This window comes from Camarhynchus parvulus, chromosome 18 (genome assembly GCF_901933205.1).
Source record: "Camarhynchus parvulus chromosome 18, STF_HiC, whole genome shotgun sequence".
Lineage (NCBI taxonomy): Eukaryota > Metazoa > Chordata > Aves > Passeriformes > Thraupidae > Camarhynchus > Camarhynchus parvulus.
Window position 1 is genome coordinate 6,640,330 of NC_044588.1, and position 17,227 is coordinate 6,657,556.

The 17,227-nt window shown below is 62.1% G+C and overlaps 2 protein-coding genes across 2 annotated transcripts; both read right to left on the reverse strand.

Moving 5' to 3' along the window:
- Positions 1-191: 191 nt before the first annotated feature.
- LOC115911333 (uncharacterized protein C16orf45 homolog) lies at positions 192-10,527 on the reverse strand. Its single transcript, XM_030962234.1, has 6 exons — positions 10,417-10,527; positions 5,747-5,867; positions 4,008-4,081; positions 1,526-1,640; positions 1,324-1,397; positions 192-580 (listed from the first exon to the last, which is right to left on the reverse strand). Exons 1-6 carry the CDS (start codon positions 10,490-10,492, stop codon positions 462-464), a joined length of 579 nt encoding a protein of 192 aa, XP_030818094.1. The 5' UTR covers positions 10,493-10,527; the 3' UTR covers positions 192-461.
- Positions 10,528-14,860: 4,333 nt separating this feature from the next.
- Positions 14,861-16,889, reverse strand: MFSD6L (major facilitator superfamily domain containing 6 like). The gene is given in 2 exon segments (XM_030962375.1): positions 14,861-16,645; positions 16,647-16,889. Coding segments are annotated over 2 exon segments (2,028 nt in total).
- Positions 16,890-17,227: the final 338 nt, after the last annotated feature.

The window sequence follows — 17,227 nt, forward strand, 5'->3', positions numbered from 1 at the left end:
GCCCCAGGCTGGGATCAGCCCCAGGCTGGGATCAGCCCCAGGACAGGATCAGCCCCAGGCTGGGATCAGCCCCAGGCTGGGATCAGCCCCAGGACAGGATCAGCCCCAGGCTGGGATCAGCCCCAGGACAGGATCAGTCCCAGGACAGGATCAGCTCTGGGGCAGGATCAGCTCCAGGATGGGATCAGCTCCAGGCTGGGATCAGTCCCAGGACAGGATCAGTCCCAGGACAGGATCAGCTCTGGGGCAGGATCAGCTCCAGGATGGGATCAGCTCCAGGCTGGGATCAGTCCCAGGACAGGATCAGCTCCAGGACAGGATCAGCCCCAGGCTGGGATCAGCTCCAGGACAGGATCAGCCCCAATGAAGGGCCAGCTCCAGGGAAGCCCCTCCTGCCCGTCCCGGGTCCCCAGGAGGTGCCCCTACCGCGGCCGTGTCCTGTGCCAGGCACTGGCAGTGCCCTACATGATGGAGCAGGTGAAGCCACAGCACCCCCTGAGCAGGGCCAGGCCCGTCTTGGTCACGTAGGGAGCCGAGGTTTGCTGTCCCCTCGATGTCATCTTCTTCTCTGGGACAGGAGCTGCGGGAACAGGAGCCCAGCTCTGCCTGGGGACATGGACAGGGCACAGCCCGGGGCTGCTGCTCTGCCTGGGGACAGGGACAGGGACAGGGACAGGGACAGGGACAGCAGGGACTGCTGCTCTGCCTGGGGACAGGGACAGGGACAGAGACAGGGACAGGGACAGGGACACGGACAGCCGGGGCTGCTGCTCACAGCTGCTCTGGGGCTGCTGCTGCCCCCGAGGCAGGAGCTCCTGCACCCCGAGGGCGCTGCCATGGGGTGTCCCCAGCTCCTGCACCCCGAGGGCGCTGCCATGGGGTGTCCCCAGCTCCTGCACCGCCATTACACTGCCCTGGGGCTCTGGGTGTCCCCAGGGCTGGCAGTGCCTCCCACCAGCCTGGGGAGGTGGCAGAGCACAGCGAAGGGGTGGCTGTCATCAGAGGAGCCGTGTCCATCCTGCGCCCACCCGAGGCGGAGCCAGTGTTCCAGGGGAGATGAAGGCTGGCAGCTCTAAGAAACCCTCCCAGCCCCGTTCTCGTGGGACGTGTGGGAAATGCCAGGAGGGAAATGGGTCCCCAGCATCTGCTCCAGTTCCAGGTGCTCCCACGCTGGGACCTCAAGCAGCAGCACGCCCCGTGCCCCTTGCCCAGCCTCCCCCAGGTGAGGCAGCCCCAGGCAGGGAAACCCTGGCGGCAGAGTGCCTGGGCAGGGGACGAACGCCAGGGAGGGTCAGTGCAGGCAATGAACACGTCAGCACCCACTCGCTCTCTGGAGGCAGCTTTTGGAGAGCTTGCTCTGCAGGAACTCGGCCATTTCCTTGTCCTCTTCCCTTTCCCTGTGACAAAGAACTCGGTTACTGCTGGGAAAGGAGCCGCAGGGCCCCGGGAGCTCTGGGAAGGCAGGACACAGCTCAGGGGATGGATTGCAGTGTCCCCAGCACGAGCAGCAGGTGAACGCAGCTACCTGAGCCTCTCAAACTCCGCGTCATCCACCAGGAAATCCCGCGTCTCCACCAGCTTGTGGATCTGCTGCACCAGCTCCTCTTCCCTCTGCTTCTCCTCGTTGGATTTCTGGTTCTCTGCAGCGCAGGGAGCACACTCACAGCCACGGCGAGCACATTTCACCCACCAAGGCCAGTCCTGCTCTGCTCAGTTCCGAGCGAGGGGGCAAAGCCAACCCAAGGGAGCAGCTGGATTCAGGCTCGGGCTGCTCAACGAGAGGAATCTCGTCCCAGCCGCCCTGGCTGGAGTTGACAGGTCTCCTGGGTACTCCCAGGCTCTCCCGGAGCTCTCCTGGGCTCTCCTGGGGCTCTCCCACCGCCTGAATCAGTGCAGTCACCTGGGCACTGTCTCTGAGCATCCCACTCCCACCAGCTGGGACAGGGCCACCCCCAGGGCATCAGGCTGTGCCCAAGCACCCTATTTGGGCAACACCGGCTGTTTGGGGTTCATTAAGACCGCTATTTGGGGTTCATTGACACCGGCTATTTGGGGTTCATTAACACCGGCTATTTGGGTTCATTAACACCGCTATTTGGGGTTCACTAACACAGGCTATTTGGGGTTCATTAACACCGGTTATTTGAGGCTATTTGGGTTCATTAACACTGGCTATTTGGGTTCATTAACACCGCTGTTTGGCATTAACACTCGGCTATTCGGGATTCATTAACACCGCTATGTGGGTTCACTAACACCAGCTATTCAGGGTTCATTAACACCGGCTATTTAGGGTTCATTAACACCGGCTATTTGGGGTTCATTAACAGTGGCTGTTTGGGGTTCATTAATACCCCTATTTGGGGTTCATTAACACCGGCTATTTGGGGTTCACTAACACCGGCTATTTGGGGCTATTTGGGTTCATTAACACTGGCTATTTGGGTTCATTAACAGTGGCTGTTTGGGGTTCATTAACACCGCTATTTGGGGTTCATTAACACCGGCTATTTGAGGTTCATTAACACCGGTATTTGGAGTTCATTAACAACCGTGAGACAGAACCTGTCAGGGTTAAGGTCCCCCCGGACAGACGCTGCCCCTTCCCGCTGCCGGCAGAGCCCATCACGGTGACATCCGAGTCGCTAAAGGCGCCGTGGCTGGGGCCGCTTGGAGCCGCAGCCCTGGCCGGGCTCCGAGCAGCACTGCCTGTTTATCCCTGCCTTTACCCAAAGCCGAGCTGCCGAGCTGCCTGTCTCACCAGAACAGGCATGTGCAGGCTTTTTCCAGCACAGACTGCTCTGAGTCAACTCACAAAGACAACAAAAAGCAGAATTTCTGCTCTCAGCTGAGTCTGGGAGCGCTGGAAAGGCAAGAAATGAAAGCCCAAAGCAGATGAAGGAAAGCCAGGCTCATTTCTCCAGGAGCAGAAAAAACCAATTATCTCTGCTCTGAGCTGCGGTTTAGGGAAAGGCTTGGTTTGTGGACTGGAAGGAGTTGGGATTAAAGCCCCCGTGAGACCTGGAGCAAGGAGCTCCTGTTTTTACGGCAGGATGTTCCCCTCCCCACTGAGCCCCCATCCACACGCCGAGCCAGGTTTATTGAGGGAGCAGCACCTGAATCTTGAGCAGCACCCGGGCTCTGCCTGTGTGCGCTCTGTGGCTGCCAGGCACAGCCAGCACCGTGCCACTGTGGTGCCCGGCAGGGCCACCCCGGCCCCTGGGGTGTGCTGGGCACGGCACAGAGGAGATGCCTGGGAGCACAGCTGGGCACAGCTGGCTCTGCCTGGGCCCATCACCCCTGTAATAACACCTGCCCTGGGCTGGGGAGAGCAGCACCCCGGGGATCCCAGCACTGTCAGGGATTCCATCACCCCCAGGGATCCCATCACCTCAGGGATTCCATCACCTCAGGGATCCCAGCACCCCCGGGATCCCATCACCCCAGGGATCCCATCACCCCAGGGATCCCATCACCATCAGGGATCCCAGCACCCCCGGGATCCCATTACCCCAGGGATCCCAGCACTGCCAGGGATCCCATCACCATCAGGGATCCCAGCACTGCCAGGGATCCCATCACCATCAGGGATCCCATCACCCCAGGGATCCCAGCACCCCAGGGATCCCAGCACCCCAGGGATCCCATCACCATCAGGGATCCCAGCACTGCCAGGGATCCCAGCACTGCCAGGGATCCCATCGCCCCAGGGATCCCATCGCCCCAGGGATCCCATCACCCCCAGGGATCCCATCACCCCAGGGATCCCAGCACCCCCGGGATCCCAGCACCCCCGGGATCCCAGCACCCCGGGGATCCCAGCACCCCCGGGATCCCATCACCCCAGGGATCCCAGCACTGCCAGGGATCCCATCACCCCAGGGATCCCATCACCCCAGGGATCCCATCACCCCAGGGATCCCAGCACTGCCAGGGATCCCATCACCCCAGGGATCCCATCACCCCAGGGATCCCAGCACCCTCGGGGAGCACCCCCAGAGCCTCACCTGGCAGGGCCAGCAGTTTCTGGAGCTCTGTTTTCAGCCGGCTGATCTCCTGGCAGAGCTGGATGTCGTCCATCCTGCAGGGACACAGACGGGCCCTCTGAGGGGGAAAGCTGGGACAGGAGAGGCTCAAAGCCCCCGAGCAGCACCCAGGCAGTTCCTGCGGTGGGATCCCACATTTCCCTGCCTTCCCGTGGGAAATGCAGCCCACTTCACACCACAGTTGTACTGGGGCTCTGGTTGTTAGCAGAGAGAAAGTTTAATTATGTTAATGATAACAAAGCCTTGTCAAAACCTGGCCCATCCACCAGGCAAGGGCTGCTGGGTTTCTCCTGGTCCCAGAAAATAATCCCCAAAGAGCAAAATCCAAAAAGAAGTGGAAGCTGCTGACACAGAAGAAGATCTTTTTTATCCCACCTTCCTGCAGAATTAAATAAAGGTAGAAATGTAAGAGAGAGGGTGTGCAGAGCACCAGGGGGCCACAGGGACAGCAGAGATTGCTGGGGACACACTGATTGAAATGAAAATTACAGTCAGATGAGAGCTGGATAATAGTTTCATTTAAATGGAAATTAATTCTGGAAACACTGATAGGGAGAATAAAAGATAATAAATTCTCTTTTCAATTAAAATCAGGAGGGGTTGCAGGGACAAGCACCCAGGAGGCTCCTCTGGGGCTGGGATTGCTTCCACCCCTGCTGCTGACACCTGTGGCAGCATCACCAGAGCCAGGTGTCCCTGGCTGGCCCCAGGGAGCCCCAGGGCCCAGGGGAGCTGCAGCTGCCACAGGAATGCCAGCCCTTTCCTTCTGGCCTGTGAAGGAGAAATGTTTGGTGCCTCATTGTTCCCCAGAGCAGGGACACCCCAGGAGCGCTGCCATGCTTCATCTGACATTGCCCACAGAGCAAACTCTGGTTTTTATGGCGGTCCCTGCTCTGTTCAGCTGCTCACCCGGGAGTTCTCCATCTCCCTGAGCCCTGCAGTCCCTGCACCCACCCTGAGCATCACCTTCTGCCCCACTGGGGGACCAGAAAGGGCCTTGCAGCCCCTGTGTCCCACCCCCCTGCGCCTGTCATGCAGAGCCCAGCTCTGGGCTCCCCCTCTGCAGCAGCAGCGCCCCAGGAAGCTCCTCAGCCTTCCCAGCCTCGCTCCCGGGCCCTGCAGAGCTGAGCCTGAGCTCCCCCAGCTCCCCCAGCTCCCTGAGCTCCCTGAGCTCCCTGAGCTCCCCCAGCTCCCCCAGCTCCCTGAGCTCCCCCAGCTCCCGGAGCTCCCCCAGCTCCCCCAGCTCCCTGAGCTCCCTGAGCTCCCCCAGCTCCCCCAGCTCCCTGAACTCCCCCAGCTCCCAATCCCGGCCTGTCCCAGCCCCACGGGATCACTGTGGCAGCCAAGCCCACCAGGAGGTTTCTGCAGGAGATTTCTCTTTACTCTGTAGCACAGAGGGACAGACACAGAGCACACAGGGACAGACACAGCACACAGGGACAGACACTCACAGGTAGCACAGGAGAGGACAGACACAGCACAGAAGGACAGACACACATGTAGCACACAGAGGGACAGACACACAGCACACAAGGACAGACACACAGCACAGAAGGACAGACACACAGCACAGGAGGACAGACACCCAGCACAGATGGGCAGACACACAGCACACAAGGACAGACACACAGCACACAAGGACAGACACACATGTAGTACACAGAAGGACAGACACACAGCACACAAGGACAGACACCCACATGTAGCGCAGCTCCGACTCCCGGCGCACCAGGATCTCCCGGATCCGCTCGATCCTGAAGAGCTCCCCCTCGATGTCATCCATGGTGGTGGTGGAGTCGGCCATGGACACGATCTCGTCCTCTGGAGAAGGAGCAGGAGCCGCCTGAGGCAGCAGCAGCAGCAGCAGTTCCCTGCTCCCAGCCCGTGCCAGGCTCTGGGCTGGGACAGAGCCCACATTCCCTCGAGCAGCGGCAGCCCAGGGGAGCTGCAGACAGCTGCAGGGGAGGGCAGGAATGTCCCTTTCCTTTCCAGAGGCGCAGAAACCTCCAGCACGTCCAGCACAGAGAGCTGAGCAAACCCCGGGCACACAAAGCTCAGAACTGAGAGCCACGGGGTGAATTCCTGCTGCTGCTCCCCCTCCATCACTGGGGGGGCTGGATCAACACCCACTGGGCTGAGCCCCCCATTCAGCTCCCTCACCCTCTGCAGGGCTGAGCTCACATCCAGCCCCCACCTGGGGAAACTGAGGCAGGAAAGGGGGAATCACCTGCTCAGAGTGAGAGGCAGGAGCTTCACAGCCAAATGTGGGATGAAGGGGCTGTAATTTGTGTTTGAGAGGGTGGACAGGATGAAAGCCCATCCACCTCCGGCCGTGGCTCTGACCAGCAGCTCTGCCTCCCCCGCTGTGCCTCACACACAAATCCCACTCCTTGCTCCTGCCTGGCCCAGGGCTTCCTCTGGGTGCTGTGTGGATCCCACAGGGACTCCCAGACGGGTTTAGGGAACAGCTGAGGATTTGGGAATAGCTGAGGATTTGCTGCAGGCCTGAGCTGGCTCAGCCATGACTCTGAGCCTGTCACCTGAGCCTGTCACCAGTGCCAGCAGCAGCTCCTTCATCACCTCCCGGCCAACCCCACATTCCCGGGGATGCTGGGGACAGGGGCAGAGCCAGACTGGGGGGCAACATTCCAAACAACATTCCAAACACTCCTGCAGGGCTGGGTCTGCTTCCTCTGACCCTCACAGGACACAGCTCCCCTCTGAGGCTCTGCCTTCCTGCTGCCCTGGGACTTTCCCTGTGCAGGAAGAGGGGAAAGCACAGAAAATACATCTGCTCCCAGGAAGAGGGGAAAGCACAGGAAACGCAGCTGCTCCCAGGAAGAGGGGAAGGCACAGAGGGTGCAGCAGCTCCAGGAGCAGGATTGCCCTGGCAGGGATGCTGGGAGATGCCAGGGTGTGTGCTCTGGGCATTCCAAGCAGGAGCCAGGCCAGTGCTGAGGGTTACAGGGCAGGAAGAGAAACTCCAAGGCACAGGAGCAAACTCTCTGTCCTCTCCCCATCATGAAACACTGCTCAGGAAATCGTTCCCAGAGAAGGATGTATGTCCAAGACTTCCAGCAGGGAAGGTTTATTGTGGAAATCCGACGGTTTGGATCCGTGCGAGTGGTTTGGGGAAGAGTTTTCTGCTGTTTCTGGCTTGGAAACTCATGAGGGTTCCTGGAGGTTGTGTCCCTGCCCCCAGGGAGCTGATGCCAGGGCATGACTCCTCCCTCACCCCTGTTGGGCTCAGGGGCAGGGTGAGGCTGGAGGAGCAGCTCCTGTTGGGCTCAGGGGCAGGGTGAGGCTGGAGGAGCAGCTCCTGTTGGGCTCAGGGGCAGGGTGACGCTGGATGAGCCCCCAGCAGATCCTGCCCAGCTCTGCTCTCCCTCTGCCTCCCTCCTGACGGTTGCCAAGGGACCGGCCTGTGCCTGCTACAGCATCACCATGTGGTTGCTAAGGGACCAGAGTGTGGTTGCTAGGGGACCGGGATGCTGAGGTCCTTCATCCCGAGCATTCTGGGGCTTTGCTTCCCCACAGCCCCTCTGGCCTGGGATGTTTTGCTGCAGCTGCACCCAGCTGAGCAGCTGGGGATGGCCCCAGGGGCCTGCGGCAGATGCTGCCAGATGTGCAGGGACCAGCACAGCTGGAGGGGCAGGTGGCACAGCTGGCACCAAAAGCTGAGCTTCTGTGTCCTCTCTGTGCCAATAAACACAGAGACACAAACCCGGGGTTCCTGCAGCCTCCGTGCCCAGGGACAGACCAGGGACACGCCAGGGACACACCAGGGACACACCAACCTGCCCAGGGGCACAGGGCAGGGCTGGGGACAGGGACGGTCCCTCCTCTCCTGGGAATTAACCGGGACGTTCTGATCCCTGCTGGAACAATCACTGCGCTGAGGCTCCCAGCAGGAATTTCCCGGGGGAGCGCCAGGGCTGGAGCAGCTCCAGAATCCCAGAATGGCATCGGCACAGCCATGCCAGCTGCGAGAGGGGAATCCTCGGCCCGGCAGGCAAAGGGAGGAGGCGGCTGGGACGGGACGGGACGGGAGGAGGGGACAGGGCTGGGACAGGAGGAGGGGACAATACTGGGACAGGAGAAGGGGACAATGCTGGGATGGGAGGAGGTGACAGGGCTGGAGGGGAGGAGGGATACAGGGCTGAGCTGCTTTCCCCCACCTGCAGCAGGAGGCTGGGATGTAATTCCAGCCCCTGGACAGAGCCCACAAGGGCAGGAAAGCTCCTGGCTGGGCTCTGGGATGGTTCCAATCGGGCGGCGCTGGCACCACCGGGCATGGCTGGCATCACCCTGCCCTCCCACGCTGCTCCCGTCACCTTTCTGCTGGGCACTGAGCAGGTCAGGGTGTCCTGTGACATGGGGACAGTGGGAAGGTCACCATGGCCCAGCCAGGGCTGCAGGGCTCAGCTGGAGGGTGCCAGCCCTTGGCTGAGCCTTCAGGAGCCGTGGCCAGTCCTGGCACTCTGCAGTCCTCAGGAATTCCAAGGAACTGCTCCCCAAGCAAGCGGTGCTGGACAAGAGGGTCTGACAGGACATTGGTGTGCCTGGAGCTGCTGAATTCCGGGCAGAAGCAGAGGGAGGGCAGTGCCAGGAGAGAACTACTGGAAAATTAACCCACAAATCCTGGGTGGAGCACATGGAGAAGGGGACACCCCGGGCAGGGTGGTCACTAAAGCTGGGAGCAAGCCCACAATGCAGATCTCCCTTTGGGGACAGACAGGGATGGCCCCAAGTGTGGCCACACTGCCCAGGGGTCCCTGTGCTCCCAGAGCAGCACAGCCACACACAGAAACCCCCTCACACAGAAACCCCCAGTGCATGAGCCAAAGGGATCCTGCCTGGCACCACTTCAGCCTGGCAAAGCAAGCACAGAAATTTGGAGATGCTCTGATCATCCCAGCCAGCCCAGGGAGGGGCCTCAGCTAACGAGGAGTGGAATAGCCAGAGACTTCCATTCCAGATGGTTTGGGGACAACATTTGGGCAGCCAGCAGCAAGCTGGGATGAGTCACTGCAGCCAACTGTGCAGGGTGAGCTTCGAGCAATTCTCTTCAGGATTAAAGCTGGGAAATCGATTGTCAGCCCCTGCGGAGGGGTCAGAGCCCTTCATGGGGGCACCATCCCAGGAAGCCTCAACTCAACCCTGTGTTTCCCTCTGCTCCTGCCAGCAGCGGGGACAGGGGACGCTCAGCCTGTCCCAGCCAGGCCCTGCTCCTGCCAGCAGCGGGGACAGGGGGCGCTCAGCCTGAACCCCAGCAGGATGAGAGGCTCCAGGAGCTCAGTGCTGCACAGGCTTGGTCTGGGCTGTCCTGGTGGGGAGCAGGCAGCAGAGCAGCACCTGAACAGCAGACACGGATTGCTGCTCTTACCTGTCCCAAGGTTCTCAGCCACCCCGAGGTCCCCAGGAGCTGGGAGCTCACAGAACTGCACTGAACCAGCAGAATCACAGCCACCAGCTCTGCCCACGGGCACCCACGGGGGCTGTCCTGCCCATACCCAGCACCCTGAGTCCCTGGCGCACCCCGATGTCACCCAGGGGCTGGAGCAGAGGATGGGGCGGTGAACCCCTCAGAGCCCCCCGGGAGCTGTAGGGGAGGGTTCACACTGCCAGGAAAGGCGCAAAGTGAAAGGACCCAAACTTCCCACAGCTGCACCGGGAGCTGAGCAGCTTCACGGGCGCCTCACAGCCCCGTCCGTGCCCGCTGGGTGCAGGGGGCTGAGGGGGAGCAGATAGGGACAGGGAAGGGGAGGGCTCGGAGGGGTGGCAGAGCAGAGGGATCGCAGGCGCCTCCCTCCGCCCAGCCCGGCGCTGTGACCCTTCCTCCCAGCCCAAGGTCAAGGGCTCTGCTCAAGGCGATTCCCCCGCTTGGCATCCCCGCTCTCCTCACCCCGGTCCTGCTGCAGGAACCGGTCTGAGAGGGGCAAAGGCGGTGAAGGACAGGGCGAGCCCCCCTGTGCCCTGCTCACAGCCGTGCCCAGGGCCGCGCATGCAGCGAGATGTGACCGTGCTTCCCCGGTGTGTCCCTGCAGACACCCCCTGCCGCCTCCCTTCCTCTCCCTCCGCCCTCCTTCTCCCCGTCCTTACTGTCCCCCGGGCACTCCATCCATCCATCCATCCATCCATCCATCCATCCATCCATCCATCCATCCATCCATCCATCCATCCATCCATCCATCCATCCATTCCTTCCACTCCCGATGGCCGCTCGGGGACCCCGGCCGGGCTCCGTTTGGTGGATGAAGCCGCCGGTTCCCCGCCAGCTCCCGGGGCTCGGGTGCCCGCATTGTCCCGGAGCCCGGGGCCGGGGGAAGTTGGGCTCGGGCGGTGCCGGTGCCGGTGCCGCGGCGCTCACCTGGCCCCGCGCCGGCCGGCGGCCAGCGGGTGGATTCCATGGATCCGTAGCGGGGAGAAGCGCGGCTGCCCTGCATCCGCAGCCAGCGCGCCGTGCTCCGCCGGGCCGGGGGCTCCCTCCGCTCCCTCCTCTCCCTCCGCTCTGCTCTCTCTGCTGCTCCGCTCCCAGCCCTCCGCTCCCTCCGCGCCGCTCTCTCCGCTCCGCCGGGGCGGGGCTCCCGCTGCTCCCGCTGCTCCCGCTGCTCCTCCGCTCAGCTCCCGCTGCTCCCACTGCTCCCTCCTCTCCCTCCGCTCCGCTCCCTCCGGGCCGCTCTCTCCGCTCCGCCGGGGCGGGGCTCCCGCCGCTCCCGCCGCTCTCTCCCCTCCGAGCCCCCCGCCTGCAGCCCCCGGCCCCGCAGCTTCACCCGGGCCGTGCCCCGGGGCTCATCCCGGCCCCTTTCAGCCCCAAACGCGCAGCACCGTCACCAACCGAGCGGGGCCCGGGCACTGAAGGCGCCCAGGCTGCGGGGTACGCGGGGGTGGGACACGGGGGTGGGACACGGGGTGCCGGGGTGAGGCTCAGCACCCAACAGCCCCCCCAAACCCCGCTGAGCCAGGGCAGCCGTGCTTCCTGCTAGGAGCAACTTTTGCCCATGGCAAAACCCAACAGCGAGAGTTTGAGCCAAGCCCCAAGGGCTGGAGTGCAGCAGCCGCCTCAGCAGGACCCTGGTGCTCCTTCCTGTCTCGGCCAGGACAGCAATGCCCAGGGGCACTGCCCTGAGGCTGGGCACAGCAAACGGCCACGGGGGCTGGGTGTGGGGGGCAAACCCCCTCTGACAGGGGTTTGTGCTCCCAGAGCACTTGGCTGAGCAGTCACGGCTCTGCAGGGACACGCCTCGGCATCCCCTCCCCAAAACACACCGAGGGGACACAGAGTCCTCGGCTGGGACAGCTCTCGGCCAGGAGGTGCCTGAGGGTGACTCTGATGTCCCCATGCACAGCTCCAAGGGCTCAGGGACACTTTGGGAAGTGCCTCTGGCTGGAGAGCAGGGACACAGTGACACTGGGGGGGTCTGGGGGATCAGCACCAGCCCATGGGCTCTGCTCACAGCAGCCTCAGCTCCAGCCAGTGAAACACAAACCTGAGCAAAATCCTGGAATTCCCACCTCCAACAGCCAAAGAGGAGCTCCCGGCTCTTGATCCAGCCAAAGGATTTGAAGCAGAACACGTGCCAGAGAGATGGTGCTTCATCCTTTGAGGATAACTGTGGAATATAAACACAACGAGGCAAAAATTAAGAGTCTCTGTCTAAAAATGGGGGAAAGGATGTGGGAGCTGCTGCTCCGGGATGGACATGCAGCAGCGGCACCTCTGGAAATGCAGGAGCACTCTCCCAGGAGCAGCACAAAGCCAGGAGGCCATGGAGGTGGGCTGGGAGCTGTAAGAGTGACCCTTGACAGACAGGGAGCTCCAGCATTCCAGGGAATGGCTCAGGAATGCCCTGGGGTTGTAAGGAACTGCGGCTCCCAGCCGAGGGACAGGGCTGCCCAGGGCTGCTTTAGGTGTGCAGGGGCTGCTTTGGGTGTGCAGGGGCTGCTTTGGGATTTGCGTGTGCAGGGGCTGGTTTGGGTGTGCAGGGGCTGCTTTGGGTGTGCAGGGGCTGCTTTGGGGTTTGCGTGTGCAGGGAAGGAGAGCCATGAAGCTGTTGATGAAAGGATGAGCGCCCCCAGCCCTGGAGCCAGCGGGGCTGCAGTGACTCACCTTGTTTTGGTCGCTCGAAAGCACAGAGAAAATGAACCTGTAAATATTTTAATCAGGTCTCCAGGCAAGCACTCTCCAGGATGACTTTCACTGCGAGCAGCCAGATCGGCTGGGGGCTGAACTGGAGTTTAATGCATTTTATACACTCAATTTATCGGGAGTAAATCAGACAGTCCAGAGTCACCAGAGCCAGGATACAATTCACCGCTGGAGCTGCTGGATTGGATGGAGTTCTCGGGGCAGAGGGGAGCGCAAATCAGGCACGGGAGCAGCCTGGGCTTCTTCCCTCGCCCTGGAATTCTGGAATTCTGGGTCCTGGAACTCTGAGGCTGAGGAGTTTCAACGGGACCTTCCCTGCTCCTCCTCAGGGAGATGCGCTCGTGCTGTGGACAGGCAGGATTTAAGGGAATGCCCAAAGCTGAACGTCAGTGTGATAATCTTGCACAATAAGGTTTTTTTAAAGATCATCAATCCATTAAACACTTCCGGCGCAGATTCAGGGGCGTCACCCCTCTGCACAGCTCCAGGATGGGCAGGCTCCTGTCACTGCAAGGCTTCTCCCGGTGCATCTGGAATCCAGCAGCTGCCGCTGTGCTGAGGCAGATGAAAAGGGCACGGCTCACCCAGGTAATCGGTTTCTAACGAGGGCAGCTGAAGCAGCAGCTGCATTCAAAGCATTCCAGCTCTCTCTGTGCCGCTCACAAAGGCTCAGGATGTGCTGCGTGCAGGGATGAGCCTGACTGCAGGCAGATCCCCCATTAACACGCTTTGTTCCTCAGGTATTACACGACAATAAGACCGGGAGAAATCCTTGACATCAAAATTGCTCCGCTCGTGTTTGAATTCCTGGGAGACGAGAACGTCTTAATAAAAAGTCCCAGCTATTCTCGGCACGGGGACAGCTCTGTCTGTGGAGCCACTCCAGCAGAGCATTGTGCTGGCACAGAGGATCGTTGCCAGGAGAGAGGGAGCTAATTACCCTGAAAACATCTGATGTACACATAATGCGGGATCGATGCCTACAGAGGGAGGAATTACCGCCCGGAGTCCTTTCCTTGTCTCCAGCGCTTCCTGCCGAGCGCACAGCGCGCAGGGTGACACACTGCCAGGCCATTTGCATAGGCCACGCTAAATGTGCATTGCCATAAATATTCTGCTTTCTGCAGCTGCCTGTCTCGGGGCTTGTGAGCCGCTCGGGCAGATGGTACTGCAATCCCCCCCTGTGCACGGGAATGCTGCGGTTCCCCGACCGAGGCATACCTGATAGGTGCCAGCAGCCTTTGCTGGGCCTGAAGGGACTCCACGGCTCATTTAAACCCCATTTAAGTTCTCTTGATGACATCAGACCGCCGATTTTCCATCGAGAAGCAGAACTCACCTCCTGGAGAGGGGCAGAAGTCTGTGCCTTGGAGGTGAAGGCAGGGCAGGTGAGGAGGTTTAACCCAGGAATGGGTCGAAAGAGGAAGGCTGAGAACCAGTGACTTCCAGCTGGGAATAACCTGGGATAACTCAGTGGGAAGGAGATCCTCTGGCATGGACCGAGTGCTGCTCTCTGCTGTGCATCTGTGCCCCGGTGTTGCTTTGTTAGTGAGGGTTAATAAAGGACATAAATTGCCCTTCTCTTGCTGGGGTTCTGCTGTCCCTGCCTGGCTGTTTCAGCAGCCGCAGGAGCCTGCTCAGGATGCCCCTGAGCCAGGGCAGATGTCCCATCCTGCCCCCGGAAATCCCAGCCCGCAAAGCGGCTCCGGTCGGGAGCCCCGGACGCTCCCTGCCACCTGGAACGCCGGGCACGCCTTAAATCAGCACCGGGAAGTGCCCAGGAGAGCCGGGCACAGCTTAAATCAGCACCGGGAAGTGCCCGGATGGGCCGGGCACAGCTTAAATCAGCACCGGGAAGTGCCCGGATGGGCCGGGCACACCTTAAATTAGCACCGGGAGGTGCCCAGGAGGGCCGGGCACACCTTAAATTAGCACCGGGAAGTGCCCAGGAGAGCCGGGCACAGCTTAAATCAGCACCGGGAAGTGCCCGGATGGGCCGGGCACAGCTTAAATCAGCACCGGGAAGTGCCCAGGAGGGCCGGGCACAGCTTAAATCAGCACCGGGAAGTGCCCGGATGGGCCGGGCCAGCCGCGGGCTCTGAGCACACCTGGAGGGCTCTCCCAGCAGATTCCCAGATTCGGACACACTGAAATCACAAAGCACGACACGGCTGGCGGTCTGTGGAAAAACCTTCTCTTACAAATGAACCGGGTTTTTATTCACATCCCTTATAAAGTGCAGAGAGTTCACAGCCACCCCGGGAGGGTTCTGTGTGCTGTCAGCATGCCAATAATTTCCATTCGGTGGTGTCACAGCCCAGGTCACAACTGTCACTCAGCCCCAGCACCAGCTCTGGCAGCAACAATCCAAATTTGGCTTTTGACTAAAAACTCAGTTACACTCATTTACCCAATGTACACCTGAAATATCCTTTTGGGATTTTGGAAGCAAAATCATCAAACTAAAAAGGAAACATTACAAAAATGTAGAATGCTATAAAGTAAGAAAATAAGATTTATAATTTCTTTTTTTCTTTTTTTTTTTAATAAAAATCTCGCCTGTCAGATATGGCCTCTATATATTTAGCAGTTTCAATTTGATGGTGATTCCTGGACATTATCATTACACCAGGTTCCCACTCCACCCCACAGATTTAGGTACAGACTAGTTGATCCCATGCTGCTGTATCCAATTCCTGTTAAAGCTCTCATCCTTCATAGCCTTTACCAGCCAGTCCTCGCTCTCCTCCTCAGAGTCACTCATTTCACTGGAATCAGCAGCCAGGAGCTGGGAATAATTAAGTTTTCTCTGCTGGGGCAATCTGGATCGGACAATTAGGAAGAAGAGGGTCCAGATGCCGAGCCCCACGCAGCTGGCCTGGAGCAGCACGGGCAGCCCGAGGTGCTGCACCACAAAGCCTGCCCCGAGGCTGCCCAGGCCGGCCCCTGCCGTGCCCAGTGCCCGCAGCAGGGCAAGCAGGGCGCGCTCCGTGCCCGGCGTGGCCACGTCCCGCGCTGTCCCCTGCGTGTGCCACCGCAGGGCCCCGCTGCCGAGGCCGGACAGGGCCTGCAGGGGCAGCGCTGCCCAGGGCACCCGGAGCAGGGAATAGCTCAGGAGCTGCGCTGCCAGTGCGCCCAGGCCCAGCGCCTCAGCCCCGCCGCCCGGCAGTGCCCGCAGCAGCCGCGGCCCGAGCGGGTGAAGGGCCAGCTCTGCCAGCGGCCCCAGCGCCACCCAGAGCCCCACGAGCAGCTCGCTACTGCCCTGGTCCTGCAGCTGCCACGGCAGGAAGTTGTGGCTGGCAGAGCTGGCGGCGCCCACGAGGAACAGGGTGCCCGCCAAGAGCAGCGCCCGGCCGTGCCCCCGCAGCAGCGACAGCGCCTTGGGCAGCCCCGGAGCGCGGGCGCTCCGCCCGGGAGCGCGGCTGGGAAAGGAGATGCTGACCGCCAGGGAGAGCAGCACCAGGACAGCGTGGGCGTAGAAGTGCACGGCCAGGCGGGGGATGGAGCCGCCGAAGGAGCAGGGCAGGCGATCCACCAGCACGGACACGCCGCACGCTCCGGCGGCCGCGCCCGCGCAGCCCCACGGCCACAGCCGCCCGTGCCTGTCCGTGGCGTCCGCAAAGTCCAGGTACTCGTACACATTCTCATCCATGGCCCATTCCAGGAAAGTGGCCAGCAGCTCCCAAAGCACCACGGCACACAGGACCATGAGAAAAACCTGGTACTCTCTGTCCTGGGAGATGCTCTGCGCTGCCTCCGAGCTGGCATCTCGAGAGTCTGAAAGGTTTTCAGACACGTGGGCATCTGCGACAGCGGGAAGAGCTGTTTTAAACAAAACTGCCTCATTACTCGCAGTAGCATTTAGGCTTTCCTCAGCATTATCAGCAAGATTGGTGGCGGCAGAGCCTGGAGTTTCCTCCTGGAGCCCAGGGGAGGGAGGGCCGTAGGATGCCGGCCCTCCTGGTTCCGGCGTCTGCTGATCGATGCCTTCCACTGTCCGGCCAGAGGAACCATCCAAGGAGCCTTTTCCCTTTGGATCACCTTCTCCAGCCCCTCTGCCGCGTTCCTGAAGCGCACCTGCTGTGCCCAACAGCCCCTGGGAGGCTGAACTGCGCACAGCGGGCTCTCTGCTCGCTGCCGACACGTCAGCAGCCGTTGTCCCCGCTCGCCCTGGCACAGCTCTGGTGTGCGGCGGAGCGCTCGGGTTCAGCACTCTGTCACTGCTCCTGCCGGGGCTGGGCACCGGGCCGGGCACTGCGGTGGGCACCGGGCGGGGCACCGGGCCGGGCACCGGGCTGGGCACCGGGCTGGGCAGAGCGGAGGGGAGCCCGGAGGGCAGCGGGGCAGGCCGGGCGCCGGGCAGGCCGAGCTGCAGGCTGCAGCCCGTGTGCCCCGTGTGCCCCGCGGGCGGGATGAGGGTGAGCGCCAGGCTGGCCCCGACCGAGCCCAGGCGCCGAGCCCGCTGTCAGCAGCAGCGGGAGCCGCCCGGCGCGGCCCCGCGGGCAGCACAGCGGCACGGCGAGCGCCGCCAGCAGCCGGGCCCCGGCCGCCGCCCCGAGCAGCGGCGCGGGCAGCCCGAGCAGCCGCAGGTAGAGCGGCAGGAAGGGCTCGGCGCAGCCCCGGCCCGCGCCCTGCAGCAGCCGGAACAGCGCGGCCAGCGCCAGCGCCCGGCCCACGTCCCAACGCTCGCTCATGGCCCCCGCCGCATGGCCTCACCCGCCGCCAGCGCCGCCGCTCCCCGCCGGGCCCGCTCCGGGCAGGGCGGAGCCGCCGCCGCACCTGGGGTACCGGGGCGGCACCGGCCGCCGCACCTGCCCCGCACCGGCACCGGCGGGGGCGCAGCGCCGTCTGCGGGCCGGGCCGGGAATGGGCCGGGACCGGCACGGGGATGGCCCGGTACTGACACAGGGATGTCCCGGTACCGGCACGGGGATGGCCCGGTACTGACACAGGGATGTCCCGGTACCGGCACGGGGATGTCTCGGCGCGTCCCCCCCCCGCAGGATCCCGGGATGCTCGGGCTGGAGCGGCC

Coding starts and splice junctions, on each gene's coding strand:
- LOC115911333 (XM_030962234.1), bottom strand. CDS start 10,492: ATGCAGGGCAGCCGCGCTTCTCCCCGCTACGGATCCATGGAATCCACC. Junction 1,641..4,007: donor GAAACTGCTGGCCCTGCCAG/GTGAGGCTCTGG, acceptor CCTGCGCTGCAG/AGAACCAGAAATCCAACGAG. Junction 1,398..1,525: donor GCGGAGTTTGAGAGGCTCAG/GTAGCTGCGTTC, acceptor TCTTTGTCACAG/GGAAAGGGAAGAGGACAAGG.